Consider the following 19,813-nt stretch of genomic DNA (forward strand, 5'->3'; position numbering starts at 1 on the left):
ACTAGTATTGCAAATGTTTGGATCTTTGCCTCACACTCACTCCCTTTGTTTGCTTACTCAGTGAAGTCATCAACCTGTATTTATGACATCAAAGCCCACAGCTAGGGAAACAACTGTGGCATGACAAAAACTGATCATGACTAAACATGCCATAATCATGACTTCCCTGAAGGAGTTAATAAGAGGTACAGAAGGGCATTAGGGGAGTAAGCCTTAATTATAAACTAGACATGCATTGCATATTGTGTACCATCAGCAATCTGCTGTTGCCTAGGTTTTGTGGGGAAACAGAGGATGGCTCTTTTCACTCTCCCACGAGCAGCAAAATCACAGAAGGGAAGTCTTCCTGCATCTAAAAAGAGCATCATCCCCAATTTATGATGCCTAATCTCCCTTATGAAGCGTAGCTCCTCCACCAGAAAAAGATCTTCTCTACCCAACTGGAGGCACAAGTGCTCCAAATGAAAAATGTTGATACTTACTTCGTCATGTTACCTAACTCCACTATAAAACTTGAAAGCACTCTATATGGTTACCTCTGTCATAAGAGGAGTTGTTTCTGCCTCCAAGAGGTTGAGCCTCTTTCTGTACTGAAATCATTTCCAGGGGGGAAAAAAAGAGTACTTGGTGTGAACGAGAACAGTATTTTGAGTCTATTTTCCTTTTACAACATGGAAGGTATAATTAAAGTGGAAATATCATAGCTTGTATATTTTAACTTGACTAGGTAAGAGAACATCAAGTTAGAAAGAACCGCTCTTTATCTCTGTGTATTAAAGCATAGTGACACCTCTGCCTCTGTCATTGCAGTACCAAAAAATACAGCTCTGGTAATTATACATGAAATGTCAACAGTTTTATCTTTAACTCAGATAAATCTGAATGTTTTCCCCAATATTAAAGCCCTTTTCAACGGCTAATGTCTTTAGCGGAAGGAGATTTTGATTAAATTAATTTAGAAATGTTTCTATAGTGTTGCTGGCACATACATCCTCAATTGCTTTATTTTTTGGTAATATTTTTACTCATTATTGTACACTGAAAAAATTAGCGTATAGGGCAATAGTTGTTTATTTGTGATCTCAGCTTAGTTTGAAATTAGGTCTGCAAGAAATACAAAGTTTTAGGATTTATTCCTCTGAATCACAGTGGAGAGTAGGAAGTTTTTACACTCACAGATAACAACAAAAAATGTAAAGTCAAAGAAACAGAAGACCTGGTGTTAATTAGAGATAAATGTTTAAGTACTGTAATGTAAATACTGTAAATTCTAACCTAAAAGTTTGTAACTTGAATAATTTCAGACTGACATCTAGAAATTGAGTCACATATTTCAGAAAGTGAACTATAAAATAAATCAAAACCTAAATACTCTGTACTTTCTTCTGGATATTTGTTTTAAAGAAAGTGATTCTCTAATTCAAAAAAAGGCAATCAGAAAACTCTTGTTTCAGAGCTTCACAGAGAATATAAACTCCAATAGTTTGCTGTCTCCACATGTGTGGAAATCCCATTTGTTAACAGCAAAGAACCGTTTGCATATAAGGAGAGTAGTTTCTCAGAGTCACACTGTACTATTCAGATCCTTTAAGAGAATTTAACCCAGTGATTAGGATTAAGGTTGCATATACAGATACAAAACTCTGACAAAGTTCCCAATATTACACTACTTACTACTAAGAACAAAGGAATTCTTGCTATATACTGCATGCAAGATCTTTGAAGACTACCAGCTATGAGAGATAGTAGAGAAAGTGAACGAGGTAAGGGAATTGACAGATAACCCTGCCCAAGAGATCAATTTGGACACATCCAGACTTTGAACTCAGATCTGTTCCTGAAAGAGAAGATTTCATAGTCTGAGAGTAAATGGGATGTGTGTACACTACAAGTGCTTCAGTGGAACAACTGTAGCATGGCAGCTACACTGCTGTAGCGCTGTAGCATAGACACTTGCTGCAGTGATGGAAGGGATTTTTCCACCACTGTAGTAAATCCTTGACAGGCGGTACCTAGGTCAACAGAAGAACTCCCCTGTCACCCTAGTGGTGTCTAATATAGGGTTTATGTTGGTTTAACTACATTGCTCAGGGGTGTGAAAAATTCACAACCCATAGCAACATAACTTCATTGACCTAAGTGTTAGGTTAAGTGTTAGACCAGGCCTGAGATTACTCTAAATAAATGGGGCTATTGTGTATTTCTTTCTATTTCTCAAATAAATTAGCATTTTGTTTAAATGTAAACTAATCTTTTGTTTAGCTGGTATGGTGATGTAAGTGCTGATTGAAACTTTTGGGTGACAAGAAAATCTCTACCCTTAGGGGAGTAAGTGAAAACAGATATGGCTAATTGCTTTAGGAGTACATAAGGTCCTAATAAGAGGTTCAGTATGGTCTGTGGTCTGACAGCAGCTGGGGGTCTGCTTAGCACATTGAGCCTCATGGACTTCAGGGGTAAAAGGACCAAGCCCACAGAGATTGTCTTGACAATCCCTAGATGTAGGACAGACACTAAATTGTACAAGAGGAAAGGAGCAGTTAACTCATGGCATCTCAGACAAGCAGATGACCTGCATTATTGTTCTTTCCCTAACAAGCTTACTCATTTTTCATTCATTAAAATAGAAAGTAACTATTAAAAATGTAATATATTACATATAATTAATTACACATTGAAGATATACTTGAGGTAGGTTTATTTGATTGTTTTGGTATGCAACGAAATTGGGATGCTTAAACAACTGGAATGTAACTCCAACTTCTGTAAAGAACCACCACTGGTATCTTAAGTGGTGCCCTACATAGAAGAACGCTGTATGAAAAATAAGGAGGCGCACTAGGGCTATGCTTTGGGGTGGAGTCACAAGAAAAATTCCCCTAAGAATGTGTTTTCTCAGACATTTGGGGAAACAAACATTGGGGCTGATTCATTTATATGTGGATCCAAAACTAAAAGTACTGCCCTTAGCTAGCTGAATAAAACCACACCTGGTCAAGAATGGCTTCTGTTAGAAACCAAAACAAAACAAAGCACCTCATATAAATAAGACAAGCTCCTGCTCTAAATGGGAAAGCAGAGGGCGAAGACAGGGAATGCTTATCCTTATGGCCCTGTTTTCATCCTTACACCTCCAAGTTCATCTTGATGAATGTATGAGCTTTAGCATGGATATATTTTTCTAATATTCATTGGAACTTAAATTAATGCTGGCATTTATTGGTAGTTCCAGTGTATAACTGAGATGGCCCAAAACACTCTCTCTCGTATATTTAGGCTACATTCACACTATGATCTAGGCGTGTGACTGCCCATCACCTTTAATCGGGGGTGCGTGGGTGAGGTGTTTGGCTGGCTGGCCGAGTGAAGGGAACAGTGCTTTACGGCTAGTGGAGGTGTGTGGGGGGGGTGAGGGGGGGGGAGATGAAAACTGCTGCAAAAAGGGCTCAGCGTGGTTGCTGACTCATCCCCTGGGAATGCAGGTTTAAAAGGGGCAGCACAGTGTCTAAAGCCTTCCTTTTTACATGGACCAAGACTGAAGCAGAAGGACTTAAAAAAGAGGTGTTCATTAAAGGAACAAACGGGGGCCAGTTGGGGACTCTTATGATTGGTACAGCAAGGAGCCAGCCACCCATTCTTATAGCCCATCTTAACCCTCCTATGAGGTGGGTGGTGGTGGATGGTCAGGTCCTGGCAATGGATTTGTTGGAGGGACCTGGAGGGAAAAAGCAGGGGAGCTCATGGGAGCCCCCCCAGGTATGGTACGGTCCCGGCAATGGATTTGCTTGAGGGACCTGGATGGGAAAAGAGGGGGAGCTGGTAAAAGCCCCCTTGGTAATTATGGAATAAACATGGGGTTACCTGCACTGCACACTTTTATCTGCTGGGTAGTCCCAGACAGCTAATAATAATGTTGTGGCCTGATTAAACCCATGTCAAATGTCTTCTGTCCTTCTTTCAGCATAGCCAGACTCCTGCTCATGTATATATACACTACCTCTCATCAAGCTTGCATGAGTATAAATAGCAGTGTAGCTCTGAGCTAACACAAGTATGGGTACATCAGCAGGGGAATCCTACCCCTAGTTTGTAGTGCAGATTAGCCTTAGTCAAATCAGATTGGGATTGTCAGTACAGGGGCAGAAACATGGATGTAAAGGTAGCAGAATGACAAGGAGGAGGAATGATGTGTGATGGAAGGAGAGTGAACGGCACAAGTATCTTCACAAAGTTTTCAATTTTAGTGTTTAGTGTTACTGTTGTTGCTAGGTCTCTGTAATCATTAATAGGCCCAAAGGATGAAGGCATTCTGGACATGGGGATGGTTCGAGGCTATCACTGAAATTTAGGGGCGGATGGTTTGTTTGAAATATTTGTTGTCTGGGCTTCGCTGGCTGAAATAGTCAAATGACTCTGAACCTGAATAAAGGGTTAGATTCAGTTAGCATGGTGGACAAAAATTTGAGTCAGTTCTTATTTTCCCCAAATTAGATTGATTTGAATACAAATATCGATCTTGGAATGCAGCCCTAACATGCATGTGAGTTGCTAATAGATTGCTAAGTGACAACACAACTTCACTGGTGTTTCCTTGCCCTGCCAGCAGTAAGGGCCATTGCTTAGTCTGGTAGGAAGCTGGTGCTACTGCAGTCTGAGAGGCTGGCTAGAATGAAGAGATTGATATCTTGGAAATGCTATAGTCCACGGATTTTGACTCTGTTTGAGGGAGGTAGAGCTCCTTTGATACTGTGACCAAGCTTAGGCAGGATGAGGGAGAAAATGCTGGCTTGGAAGCTTAGGACTCCTCTATTTCACAACTGGATTTGAAAATGAGTAGCATAGGTTATTGCTCTAATTTGGAGCTATACTTCTACTTAACATACCTCTGCTAATATAATAAAGAGAATATGAATGGCTTTTTCTACCCCAGTGATGGATGGATTCAAGGTGTGGGTCCCTAACTATTCTGAAGAATATATATATACAATGTTATACTTAATTCCTTAGAAGCCTCTCATCAAGTTCCTGTTGGAACAATCCTGTACGGGCAGTGGGACGTACGAGATGATGAAGTAGTTCTTTTCCATTTCTAACTGCTGTGATTCAGACTGAAAATCTTGGATTCTCTGAATAAATTCCCAGGCACCTGTATCTCAATAGCTATAATTAGATCTAGAACCCCTAGTCAATGTAACTGACAGGACACTGGATGCACATCTATAATAAAACATTCCATTAAAGAATCTAGACATCTTACACTAGAATCCAAACTTATAAAATCATGCTCTTTTTGATTGGACAGCACTTAATATGAAGGTAGAATGGAAGTTATAATTTTGTGTAGAAAGAAAACTTAGCTCAACTCGATATTTATAGTTGATGGACTTCCCAAACTATGAAGTATTGACATTATTGGATAAAATTCATATTCCTCTTGAGCTATGTGACTGTTCATCACTTCACTGGATCTGGAAGCTTTACAATCTTGTAAAAAAATAAAATGCAGTATTATGTGACTGCTCTAATAGCAAAATTAATGTGAACCCGAGGTCTCAAGGGGAAACACACACAAAGTTACTACTAGAAAAGCTGTATATTGCAATGCATCATGTAATAGAAACATGTCATTAGAAGTCAAAGCAGCAAGGAGGATTAATACATGAATCAGACAGGTATTCTTAAGTAATCTTTAGCATATACTGTATTAAATCTATCTTAATAACTGGTTGCTTAAAAATTGCATAGCTTTGGACCTCGGCAATACTATACATAGGATTAAAAATCATTTCTAGTCAATGTTGTAATGTATTCTATTCAGAAAATTTATTTTACCCAATGCTGTTAAAAAAGATCACAGGTCTTCTTCTGAACACAGTTGATCTTAACTGCACAAGTAATATTGATCACAAAAGTGTCTCTTCTAGATATATGGAATTTACTAGCAATAAATAGTTCTATTTGCTGTCAAGAATATGTTTTAAGGATACTCAAGCACTTACTGGACATTAAACATCACAAAAATCCCTTAGGACCTGATTTTGCTTGGTAGCCCAATGAGACTAGCCACATAGTAAGTACAGCTGGTCAAAAAGCCTGAAAATATTTTGTTGCAAATTTTTAGGGCTTTAGTCAAAAATTGAATTGTCATAAAAAATGTTAAGTTAAAAATTTTAAATTTAGAAAATTTTGACCTGCTGCAGTAGTAAACTACTAGTCAATGTGAGTATGGGTGGCCAATTCAGAAACCGTCTGCTTAGGGCCTGAAGACTGGATTCAAAATGAAATATATTCAAATTCCATTCCCCAAATGTTCTGAGCCCCTATATTGCTATCTTTACAGCTATTACAAAACCAGGCACAGAAGTTCGATGCATTAAATCTGGTGCTATCGGACTCTTTGTGAGATAATGATTTGTGTATGTCATGCTCACAAAAAAGTAAGGAACTCATTGTAAAAGAAGACTTCTCAATGGAATGGGAAGATTGAGCACAGAAATCCTATACTGTAAAGGGATACAATTATCTCAGACAGTGACAAATGAAGAAGAGACTATTAAATTTTTCCTTTGTTTAGAGACCTTGAAAAATATGATGCCCATGTGTTAATACTTGAACTCACCCTCCATTCTTACTGCATTAGTCCTGCTTAAAGTCATTTTATACTGAATCATGTGTGTAATCTGAAACATGTGTCAAACTATGTGTTCCCTAGTTACCAAGTATTTAATTAGCTTTATTTGTTCTTTGTGATACAAGCAAGCCAATATTTCTTTATTTCCTGTATTTAAGTCTGAACCAGAATATGCCAAATATTTAAGAAAGTATACAGATGTATGCTATTAATTTACAGAGGTTGTTACAAAAATATCAGTAACATCAGAAAAGAAGGCTCTCTTCTTATTACACAAACATGCTGCCATCACTGATTTCTACCACACTGTGTGGAAATCAAATAAAAAATTGAAGGGATGAACATTAAAATATATTGAGTGAAGTATCAGTTCACAAGGAACTGTATGCAATTAAAGGGGGAGCTTAATTCAATAAAATTTGACTTCCCATCGACTTCAAAGCCAACAGCATCAGGCGCCTAGTTTGTGTAGTGTCTTCAGTACAAACTTTAAACCAAAGTGCTTTACAGAATTAAATGCTATATTTAGACACTTAAATAACCAAGAGAAAATATTTTAAAAAATGAGTAAGGAAGGCAATAGGTCAGGTACAATATATTTATTTAAATCCTATTTCTATTATATTTATAATCTTTCTGGACACATATTGGAAGAAAGTTTTCTTCTAAAGTATCGAATATATTAGGAAATAAAATTTAAAAATTCTTATAACAGAAAGGTTCAGTAGCAATATACTGCACCAAAGCAGATGAGATGCCAGGAGAGCAATGCTTTATTCATATTCATATGGAGATATCTCTGCAACTCACCCATTATACTGTCTGTTCCATTAGCAGGTGGCGTGCAGGAAGAAGCATTGTAATGATTTGTACCACTACGGTGGAAAGTGGACATCGGAGGAAGACTGGAATTGATGTCTGCTGAGGAGTGTGATGGGTAGCTCTGTAGCAGAAAGTATAAAAAGTGGAACAATTTAAATAATAAAGCATGAAAGACGGGCTGTCTGGATCGCTTAATTCAGGATTGTTACAGTATTTCACCTAAAGGAGCAGGTCTTGTTGCCATGTGTATAAAGGAATGAGTGATTTTTTCTACTCAGATATCTATGCAGTAAGGCTCATAAACTCTGATACTATAGGATGAAATTAAGAAAGAAAATGTATGCTGCATATCAGGAAAAACTTGGTGACAGTGATAACTATTAGTTGGAGAAATAGTCTCCTGAAGCAAGTTATAGAATCCGCATTACCTTGTGATATTTAAAACTAGACCTGACAAAGCATTAGAATATATTCTGTATGGAAACAAGCCATCACCGGGATAGACTAGTTGATCTAATGAGCCAAATTGTCTACCCCTGCTGCTCGGAGATGCACTATAAAGCTGGTGAATCAAAGTATCCAAGACTCCATGGGTGATGCATTGATGGTAGGTCTATTTGTGGTCTGTATGTGCAGACAAGCCCTAAGAAAAAGAGGGTATCACTATGCCTCGGTAATCCCTGGTTGCTGCAGTGGCTCCTGGGGGAGCTGGGAATAAATTAAAACAACTCCTGGATCAGGGGAATATAAAAGTAGCATAAAGCCATCTTTGTGCTCTACCTCTATATGGGATCCTACACCAAGCACAGGATGGCCAAAAATAGGATCTGGGCCACAAAATTGTGGCTCTATTTTTTATTATTCTCTTACTTTTACGGTACTTTTGATATTTAAGTACCACATACTTGGATTCTGTCTACCTCGAAGTTATAAGGACATAAGCACACCATGCAGTTATATAGCCAAAACCCACATTCCTTACGCAGTCAGAACTTCAATTGAGTCTAACAGGGGTTTTTTCTGAGTAAAGTCTGAATAAAGATTTAAGGCTTTGACTCACACATAAACCACCCTAGGATAGCAACTCATAGTCCAACTGGCTGAAGTTAACATGGGTTAAGAGAGTTTGCCACATTGCTCACAAATCAGTAAACAGTGATTGTTTAGGGTAACAGTCTAAATCTGAGTAATGCCATGACCCTTGCTGAGTTCTGTTCCATGACACCCACACAGAAATGGTGCTTCATGATCAGCAAGTAAGATTTTATCATTTCTCAGGGGGAAAACATCAAAGGGATACTATCAAATATTTTAGCACAAACATGGGATCTGCCTTAAAATGTGTGTAATCTGATGAGGAAATTGTACTCTGCATTCTAAGCAACTATTAAAACAAACAAACAAAAAATATAATCCATGAGAAAATAGAAATAATAAACAGCAACTATTTATTTGTGCTGTCTGTATTGGCACTGCAGTATCACCAGTTAACTAACAATTCAAGAGATTTTACATATATGTGCAGCTTGAAGTGAAGTTATTCTGGCTTTCCTCAACAGTCTTTGCATATACTAAAGGTGCTGAATTCCCACTTTTGTCCCAGTAGAAATCATATAGTGCACCAATTAAAATACCAATGCCTCCCCTCGTGCTACCTTATGCACAGAAGACCTTGCTCATATAGAGAAGCGGGACAATAAATAATATGGACCCAAGGTTCTGAAGTGCTGAGCACCTGCAACTCACATTGATGTCAATGGGAGCTCCGGGGTCTAGAGTCACAAAAGGATTCACATGTGTCTGACAAAGTGGGCATTCACCCATGAAAGCTCATGCTCCAATACATCTGTTAGTCTTTAAGGTGCCACAGGACTCTTTGTTGCTTTTTACAGATCCAGACTAACCCGGCTACCCCTCTGATAAAAGGACTTAGGCTCCTAACTGCCACTTTAGGTGCCTAAATCCCAGAATTATGCTCCACTGGGATCCACAAAGCCCCTGCTCAGCTGCCGCCGAACACTGTAGGTGCCTAACCTAGCTCAACACCAAAATTTTTGCAGTAAATTTTCCCTAGGTGCTTTATGTTTCTGCTTCTGAGCACGCACACATACTGCTGCTTCACTCTACACATCTGGACACCTCAGACCCAGAGCGATGGGAAAATAGGCTCTCCTCTGTGTAACTCCCGGCAGGGCTCAACTATAAGCATGTTCAGAGCTCACCTACCGGTTCAGGCCCCTCACAAGAATTGTGAATTCGTAATTTTAAAAGTTACTGCAGCAGGGGGACTGGTTACTGGGCTGCCCCAATTTATCCAGAGTGGAGCAGTTTCAACAGGACAAAGAGAGGGAATATCCTGAGAGGTAGTAGAGTCCTGTTCAAATGCCTTCTCCCACCTCAGGCAAAGAGGGAACTTGAACTGAAGGCCTCCCACATCCCTGGTGAGTGTTCAAACTACTGAGCTAAAAGTCACTGCTCTTCTTCTCTGCCTGCTTCTTGCAAAAACGACTTGAGTCCCACGTGTCAATGGAAGGTTTGCTGATGAGAATCCCAAGTAGAGGGAGGCACCAACCTGCAGTCTGGATTTAGGCACTTATCTCCTAAGAAGAGTAGGGCTTGAGACAGAAACCCTCTCTTTGGTATCTCCCATTGGCTAGCTTAGGTGTGGTGTCACCTAAGATGCTGGCTTTTGTGACTCTCATTTTGAGGTTCCTATCTTCCATTTATCGTATGAGGGGCCTGAAAGCCTAATTCATACTTTCTGAATCACAGTGATTTTCTAGACATCTAAAAGATATGCTTGGCAAGGCTGCGTATCACCACTCATAATTTTCATAGTGAATCTAGCCCTGGGTGCTCACCACCTCTGACAATTAGGCCAAATAGTAATTCCCAGATAAAAACTACATTTGGAAGGTGTTACGGTTGAGAGTACTTATCATCGATTTACAGTAGAGACCATTACCAAAGACATTGTAACTATCCCAAAGCCAAGCCTTATCAAACAAAGATTTAACGTTAGGGTTAAACTTGAAAGAAACAAGGCCATTCAAACAACCTTATGTAATGTAATGACACCATGCAAGAACCATACATTTATTATTAACGAATATTAGCGCATGGTCCCAGATCAGTTTTTTTTTTTTTGAAAGACACATTCGATTTTTTTTTTCCTCACTGTTTCATGACAGGGAAGAGTTAGGGTTGTTTCGGTGCCCACATTATGCACATTAAATAGATGTGTCTGAGCTGCTATTTTATATTGGTTGTAACTAGGGATTTATTAACCTTGTGAAGTTTGATGTTTTGTGAACTTCTTGAACTATTTTTTTCAGTTCACAAAACTAAATTCACAAACCTGTATTTTAAACCTATGTTTTTTCCCCCTAAAGATAATTCAGTTACAATAAGAAGTATACCATTTTCTAGCTAAAAAGAAGTCTATGTTAAGTTTTATGGACAGCCAAACTCCTCCAAAATTTAGCCTAGTTCACCTAAAAACAATATCTATCTTTTCAGTATCCTTGGCTCCTTTTTCATAGTCTCTGATAAGTAAAATCTGAATCTAAACTCAATAATGTGTCTCAGTTGAACCTATGATGGTCACATGGAAATAAATTAGAAAAAAAGTTTCTCTCTCTGTAGCTCAAATAATTTACGAGTTTTGGGGGGAAAAGCATCTCTCTTCACCAGTCTTATCATTTCGCTTTGCCTAGTATACTTTCCCTTGTGTTTCTAATGCAGTGGGAGTCGACAGGATTCTGTTGTTTGTGCACAGCATCAGCTCAGCAATGATGTTAGGGGAATACTCCCAAAGCTGTGCACAGTGTCTGTGCAGTTCTCTTTTTGGTCCAATCAAATATCACAGTCTGAATTAGTCCTACCAAACTGCTTCTGTATTGACTAGGCAATGAAGGAATAGCATGGTGTTCCACTAATCTTTATTGAAATATTTAAAAATATTTTTGCAAAATAAGGAATAGACCGAGTTATCTAAAAACTCAGAAATACAAAGGAAGTTGAGGAAAATGTAATATATATAATAATGTGCATACATGTGTCCAAATCTCATGTGTAGTGATGTCCATGTGATAAATATGAAACTATGCTCATTTCACTAGGTAATTAATTTCCACTGAGACTTAAACTAAAGGAACAATCTATGAGAAACGACGTCCTTCTTCCTAATCCTCTACCCTGACTTCCTCTCCAGAATTATGTTGGTATATCGAGTAGAACGGACAGTGTAAAGTTCTGATATCTTATGATTCTTCAGGGATAGAACCAGGAGTTTTATACTACCTGATAGGAAGATTGGCTGCCAATTTTCCAATGATGGAAGTTATATGCTTCAAGTGCTGATAGGTACATAAGACCTTATAATAGAAAACGTTTCCACAAAAAAACGATTTTAGGTAATTTTAGAGGTTTGCACAATGATAACTAAGATGGAGGAATGTATAATCCACCACTTCTGAGATACTTATTTTGTAAAATATGAGATTACACTGTGGGTCAATAAAAACATCTTAATGACATGAGCTTGGTATGGGCACTTTCTTCTCAGGTGGCAAAGCTATGAGTGACTTATACAGGTCATCCCAAATGAGTATCAATAAACCCTTTGTCCCACATCATGCCGTTATGTATTCTCTCTCTCCATACATGTACTCATATGCATTAGAAGATTAACTTACCAAACGGTCATGTGGATGCAGGCTGCAGTAGCTGCTAGACTGTGGAATATGAGAAGAATTGCCCAACATTCCTCCATAACCAGGCTGATTCATCCCACTGGAGGAGCTCCATGGGTCACTGCTGTGATGACCATCTGTAGAAAAGAAAGAAAATGTGGCTTCTCTGAAGGCCATAAATCTAGGTTATATAATTGTTTTGTTTTGTTTTCCTGTAAACTTTAAAATAACTGTCCTAATGGGGCTTGATGCATATGCAATGTATCATTGTGTCGGTTAATTGCTTACATTACAAGACAGCAGCCATAAAAGGAGTGCTGTATATTGTCTTTTTGTCTCCTAAGGGCTACACAAATTTAACATAAAAGCATGCTCTTAATAAAAAATTAAGCTGAACTGAGCAACAGCGAACAACAGTATCATCTTGAATCATTTCAGGTCAGTCACATAACTGATGCTAAAAGTTTCTCTAAAGTTTTAATCCTGCCATTTTATCACAAGCTTAAATACATATACTTCAAGTTACTACAAATTTCAGCTGGGACAAAATATGAGCTTCAAAATAAAATGAACTATGAGGGTTTAAATCTGAATTTAGAGTGTACAACCTTTGAATGATGACACTTCCTGCACGCAGGTGATTTGGTGTGTCATTAAGAGGTTTTGGTTCTTAGAGAGGTATTACTTCCTCTGCAAATACACAAGCCATTTTGTATTTCTACACCAAACATTCCTATGCCTTCTGGGTGACACAGTTGTGATACAATGAGATACAGGCTGCATCTCTGACTTTCAGAAGTTATCCCCTAAATCAAGTCAAGCACTTAAAGGGGTGCCTAGCCTACTTAACCACACTTTTTACATTTAACTAGATCCTTGGGAGTAAATCTATAATGATCAAGGTTTTTTGTTCCTTAATGGAACAGTCCCATAACATTTAACAAAGCATAATAACCTTTTCATAGGTGTTCTGAATCCCAATTTAGCAGAGATTTATATCACTAACATAAATCTCTAACAGATCGTTAAAAAAATTAGAGAAAGGTTACCATTCTCTATTAGTTTCTACAAATGCTTAATTTGTATAGAACTCTTTTGGTTTCCCCTTTATTCAATTCTATAATTGGTTGTTCTGTGAATTTTCACAATTTAAATTTGAGATCACAGGTTCATTGTTTACAGCCCATGCCCTCATTTTCTGGTTCAACAAGGGAGAGGGCATAGGTCTTTGCAGCACAAACCAATCATCTTCCAGGGAACTGATGGAATGTTCTCTTATCCCTGTCTCCCTTTGTAATGGTCTCTCTCTCTTGAGGGGTAATACAGAACCACTGCACTATCACTGATTGAGAGGGCTGCATTAAATCCCCTGCTGGGAGTACACAGGTATAAGGCAGAAACAAGTGAGTTTGGGAAGTAGAAAGAGCAGCATCTGATATGGTGACTTGTTGCTTCTAACAGTCAGATGTGGTGGAGCAGCCTACAAACCTTTGACTCCATAAACAGCTGAGATCCAAGCCTGATGGTATGAATGCTCTTTTCCTAATCTTAAGGCAACAACTTAGCCTGTCAGGGGGCTACATCTACTCCAATTTCCTGCTGTGCTTGCTGCACAGCTACTCTGCTAGGCTTCTACCTCTTTTCCTGACCCCAAAACTAAATGTAAAACATAGCAATAGCTATAGGAGTGCTGCCCCACCCCCGGCTTGAAGTGGTTTCCATTATATACAGGATTTACAGTTTGGTTCAATGGCTCTCAGTACTCCCAATATACAAATTGTTCCAGCATCCCTGGTGATAGGACAAAACCAAAATCCCAGATACGAACATCCTTACTTTTATGTTCCCTATCTATAATATAAACAAATGAAATACTCCTTTCTGATCACAGTGGCTTAGTCTACTCACTCAGTGGAAGTGAAGTATTGACCTGTACTCTCCATGTGCCATATTAAAAGTGATGTGAGATGGAATCAGATTTTTTTTTGGATGCAGAGGAGGGACCCCAGGAAATCAGAGTCCCATTTCCACAAACACTTCTGCACATGCTTAGCAGAAAATAGCTGAGAAGATATCAAGATGTGCATCAAGTTACGCAGATGCATATTTGTTTACAGGATCATGGCCTGAATGTGGTTCTCAGGCTCTTTGATCATTCCCTAAGTAGGGGAAAATGTGGGTCCTACACTTCTAAATAGATTGTTTCATTGACTCACTCCAGGACTTCTAACTAATAAGTTACTTGAAACTTTATTTCAATGGGTAATAAGTATGAATAATTGCAAGAAATACATTATCAATATACAACATTTTAAAATGAGAGACACTATGTAGTTAATTTAAAAACAGATTTAGAAGTTGCTATAATACAGAGTATATATTATATACACACACTTTATGGTGTGTACTGTAAATATTATACACTTTATAAATTCTCTCCCTCATACACAGACACAGATTTATACACAAAGTACTCATGCATATTATGAGCATTTAATAAATGTATAACATATATGCATGTACACAAACTCTTTGAAAAGAAAGCCTAAAGTAATTCAAATGATAAGAATCTAATAAGTTATTTCATTATATTTCATTACAGGATCAAACAAGATGCTCATAGCCATAATGGTCTTCATTTTAATGATAACATAACAGCACACAGGATGATATTCCATGATGTCTCTAATACACGTATGTCAATAAATATATACATGAAATGTATGCACAATATATTTCTCTTTGAAAGTAGCATCTTACCTTGCATGAAGAAGGAGCTAGGAAAAGTGCTGGCTGCTGGTTTTGAGGATGGATAACCTGGTGAATCCCTATTGTAGTCAGCAGTGCTTGCTGACGGGGCATAAACCTAAGGAAAAAGGATTAATTTAGTATGCCTTCAGCAATGACTGAAATATTTCAAGGCATGTTGCTTTAAAAAAGAAGCAAGAATTAAATACTGAATATTTACCTTGTTCAGTCTAAATCAGTTCCTAACATTACCCAATACTTCTTTTGGAATACAAAAATCTCAGTATTTGTGTGAAAAGAAAATAAATTTTAAGCTTAAAAAGAAATGTAGGTATGACATTTTCCAGCCTTAGACAATAATATTTGTGAGGTGTTTGTCAAACTATTTCTAGCTGTAAATATACTCTACAACAAACATATGTTGGACCTGGTATCTTACGGAGCTTGAAAGAATTGAGAACATGAAACAATACTGATTTATTATATGAAAGTACCCAGCTTTCACACATTTAAGGACAAAAATGAAAGCAGTGTGGAGAAGTCAAACTCTTTGTTCCCTAAACGCTAAAATGAAATTTAGAAAACAGCACTATCAAGGGCACTGAAAATTATAAACATATCTTGGGATATTAAATTCCCATGTTACTAGGTCTTTGCAGAGCAGCTTGAAAGCACTATTAAAAACCTGTATCTACACAAGACCACCAACACAGCATGTGTGTGCATCGGGGGAAAAAACCTTCTTTTTTATATTATATTTGTGTGTGCAATAAACTTAGTATGTGTGCCAAAAAACTAATTTACTTACATTTGTTTACTAATACACCAGAGAGTTCTGTAACTAGTGTTTTACAAAAATAGTTCTTGTATTTTCTTGTTGTGTTAACCAGAACAACATAAAAGAAAAAAAGTCTGCACTCAGAAGGTATAGTTTAACTTTGAGTTTTCTTTTGCTAAATTTATATATTATATATGTATATTAAATCCTCAATTTTTTGTTTCTGATTAAAAAGTTCCTCTCTCCAGATGGTCAGGAAGACTGAAACACTGTCATCTTCTTGATGAAAATGGATACCTTCCTGCCTCCATTTTGAAGCAGGCAGCAGATCACAAAATTGGCAGACAGCCTACTCTGACATTCACAGGTCACAGCAAAGGAAAAGAGAAATCCACCAATAAAATACAACTGCAAGCAATGTTAGAAAAAAATCCAATCTATGCTCCTCTGCATCTCACAAACATTACAAGAGAAATCAAATGATTTCTCTCAACAAAATAAACAGAAAACTAAGAGCCACCTTTATGCTGAGTAACTTATTCTGAAAGTTGTCCTGTTGATTTCAGCAAGGCTACCTGATGTGTAAGGTACTACTCTACCTGAGTAAGGTTGGCAGAATCAGGCTCTAAGCACTTCTGCAAGAAGTTTTCCTGTACGTATGTATTTAAATAAGATGCATGCAAACACGTGAAAATACAAAGATTTGTTGAAATTTTTTACACACATTTTCAAACTATCCTGTAGAGTCTTTATGTAAGGTGTACAGTGCACTAAACAATAAAATTAAAAGATAAACTCTATATGCACGTCAGTTCCCCCCTCCCCTCCAATTAAAGTCTTCACGGTATTGGGGACCCTCAGCTCCTACTGACATAAATTTAGGGCACTCAGCGCCTAGCAGAATCATGAGAAACAGAAAGGTATTTAATATCCAGATGCTACTTATGTAGTTTCATTCAGCTTACTGTAAGCAAAGTGCCAGTCACAGAATCAGAACACAGTAATATTTGTTTGAAGACTTCTAGTAAAGGCAAAAGGAAAGAGTAAGACTCCAAACAGAAGAGCACAAACAAATCTAGACCAAAGGCCTGTCAGCAATAGCCAAAAATCATTTCCCTTGGAACTGCTTAATGTATCCTTGTTGATAGTATTAGAGAGTGATAATAAAGAGATGACAGGGATTTTTAGAAGTCCTTGATGTCAAATTTAATGCTAAAACAACTGTCTAAGGTTAAAGACAGATCTGAAGGAGGAATAACAGACGATATACTACAATATTACTACTATATGGTAGCACAGTAATATAATATAAATGTCAGAAAGAAGAAATAACACAGAAGGGAGTTTACTGGTCATTCAACTTATACACTCTTTAGAGACTTCTCACACCTTTAAACAATGTAACCTTTAATCAGTGTATACTGACTGAAAACACATATACTGGAGAAGGCTTATATAGCTACATTTTTTAAAAAATAAGCAACGAATCATAGAGTGATTAATATTAAAATTGAGGTGTACTGCATTGTGGTATTTATCTTTACTATAACTTTCATTATCCTACAAATACTATGATATATTTAACTACTGTGTGTGATTAATACTCAAGTTTTTAAATGGTGTTCATTTTACAGTACATTAACATTGTTCTGTTGCTTTTTTTAAAGCAGGTGGGGTTAACAGTAGGATGGTTTCTTAAATTACGAGTACATGTGGGAACCAGATAAAGATGTAAGTAATGTTATATAAAGATTCTTTACAGTTTGAAATAGCTGCTTCAATGCCTATCTCCCTCCACCCATCCAGTTACATCGCTCTACAACTTTTTCCTACATCTTTGACTTTACTTATTTTAAAGGGGGGGGGGGCTACTGGATTTTTAAAAATCTTTCCTTTTGTGAATGTCGTGCTCATGAAAGGTGCTAGACGAACAGTTCTGGAGTCTGAACGCATCTAGCCACTGAACATGGGAGGGACACTGCACACTTCCTCACACTGCCTTGCCAACATGCTTCAATGCTGACCTGGAAGCACCAGTCTCGCCGTTCAGTTTCACGCTTATTCAGTCTGTGGCTTTTCTGCTGAATCTGTGAACAAGTAGGCCAGTTAGGAACTGGAATAGGACCACTAACTGCTTTCACATAACCTACTAAACAGCTATCAGCTAGCTACTCTGGCCCAAGCTGACCTTTGAAAAAGAGGAGCTTTCTCCTTGTAACTCCCTTACCTGCCTTGTCATCTTTGTGTTACTCCTTGACCTTCCGACTGACTGTAGCTCTAATTTAATGTTACTATTCAGGAGAGGACATTGATAGCAATGCAGCTCTGCAGAAGCAGTAAGCATGGAACCCTTTGTATTTAAGTAAACAAAAGACCAATCTATAAAGAGTGGACTATTTTTATCTCTGCTAGTAAGAGATAAAAGATTGATCTGCTGCAATTAAAAGGTGCCATTTCCCCCCTAATTGGTGGACTAAAGTCTGCTAGGAAAATAGCCCCACATTTAAAGCCAAAGATCTCTATGCCAGAGGTTAGCACAGTTTTCAGGGAAGAAACAAATCAAGATGAAGTATTTTATACTTTTTATAGTAAAATCAAATGCAATTTCATTTCTATTTTAGAACATTTTGTATATATCACATATTGTACCTTAACTTGCAGGGAGAAGCATCCTGAAGAATTAACTATAATCTAAAGTGGAAGCCTCTTTACCAATCAGATATTTTCACATCTCTTCTTCCTCCATTTTATTAGTTCTGGCTTCCCAGCTTCCCCACCTCATTGTTCCCCTTCTTATGTTCCTCCCTTTCCAGCACCTCTCATGACCTCCCCTTCTCTGCTGACCTACCTTCGCTGCTTCCCTTGTGTTCTTCTCTGTGTGCCGGCAGCAACAAAGTAAAACTTGCTAAATCCTGATCTGACCTCTGAGGCTGCCAGTGCATCAAATGGAATGGAGTAGGAAAGCAAAACACCACAGAACTGGGGGTTGAGGGAACCAGCACAAGAACCTAAATTTAGAAAGTTCTTCCAACACATGTGGTCTTGTAAATCTGATGTGTTTTGTGTGAACCTTAGGCAACAGAAGACCTGAAGATTTCCTGTTATTGGAAGTTTTACAATACACCATGAAACTCAAAGCCATGAAATGGCAAAAAATGTTACTGCACCAAATTCAGAGGCAGTGTATAAAGTGGTGTAAATGAGTAGCACTGCACAAGAGGAGTGTGGTATGAAATACAACTAAACACATACTCCTGTTTCCACTGTAATTTACACCTGCCAAAGTTCAAAGTGGATTCACTTGACTTCCTTGGACTCACTTCTCCACATGTACCATACACCACTTTACACATCAGCTCTGAATTTGGTCCAATATGTATGTTTACAAAATTGATTTTATAAAAATGACATTAATAAATATCTCTTTTTTAGTGTATTTAAAAATAGAACGAAGATATGTTAAAACAAAATGCTCCACGTGTATTCCACCTTTTCCCCCCCCTCCCATCTCCTTGTCTTGGCTCATCTGCTCATGCCGATAATTATTTCAAACTACATTTCAAAGATGTAGCTTTATTTTAAAAAAGTTAAAGCAGAAGCAACAGATTCACATGAGTCTTCTTTAATAAAGATGAAAAGTACTGCATTGTAAATGTATTATCAAAGGCTCCTGAGGGAAATGAATATATATATACACATACACACACACTCATTTGATTGACTTATTCACTAATTTGTGCCTGTGATTCACTTCATCATTTGCTAACAATACAAATCACAAAACTACAAAGTCAAATTTCTAAATGTGGGTGCACAAATTGCAACCACAAAACCCCCCTGCAAAATCCCATTTGTGCACACAAGTTGACCAACTCCTTATGCTGATGGATTCTTTTTGCCCACAACTCCAGGTTTTGTAGGTGAAACTTCTGGGTAGAATTTTCACTTAGGGCTTGTCTACATGGTGGGGTAATGCACACTAAGAAAATGTGATTTCTAAAGGGCACTAACGCGTAGCTCATTAATTGGTCCATGTAGATCCTGCTGGTGCTCACTGAAGGTTCCTGAGCATTACATTTATGCACACCAGGGAACCTTCAGTGAGCATCAGCAGGATCTTCATGGACCAACTAATGAGCT

At 37.8% G+C, this 19,813-nt stretch overlaps 1 protein-coding gene across 3 annotated transcripts in view; it reads right to left on the reverse strand.

The window, feature by feature from the left end:
- The window catches only part of TCF4 (transcription factor 4), a 329,775-nt gene that overhangs the window by 39,580 nt on the left and 270,382 nt on the right, over positions 1-19,813 (reverse strand). For all 3 annotated transcript variants that reach the window (XM_045020695.1, XM_045020697.1, XM_045020696.1), the window contains 3 exons: positions 14,908-15,013; positions 12,151-12,284; positions 7,442-7,574 (listed from right to left, as the gene is read on the reverse strand). In XM_045020695.1, coding sequence (XP_044876630.1) covers positions 7,442-7,574; positions 12,151-12,284; positions 14,908-15,013 — 373 coding nt within the window. The remainder of the gene's footprint in view (positions 1-7,441; positions 7,575-12,150; positions 12,285-14,907; positions 15,014-19,813) is intronic.

This window comes from Mauremys mutica, chromosome 6, assembly GCF_020497125.1.
Source record: "Mauremys mutica isolate MM-2020 ecotype Southern chromosome 6, ASM2049712v1, whole genome shotgun sequence".
NCBI lineage: Eukaryota > Metazoa > Chordata > Testudines > Geoemydidae > Mauremys > Mauremys mutica.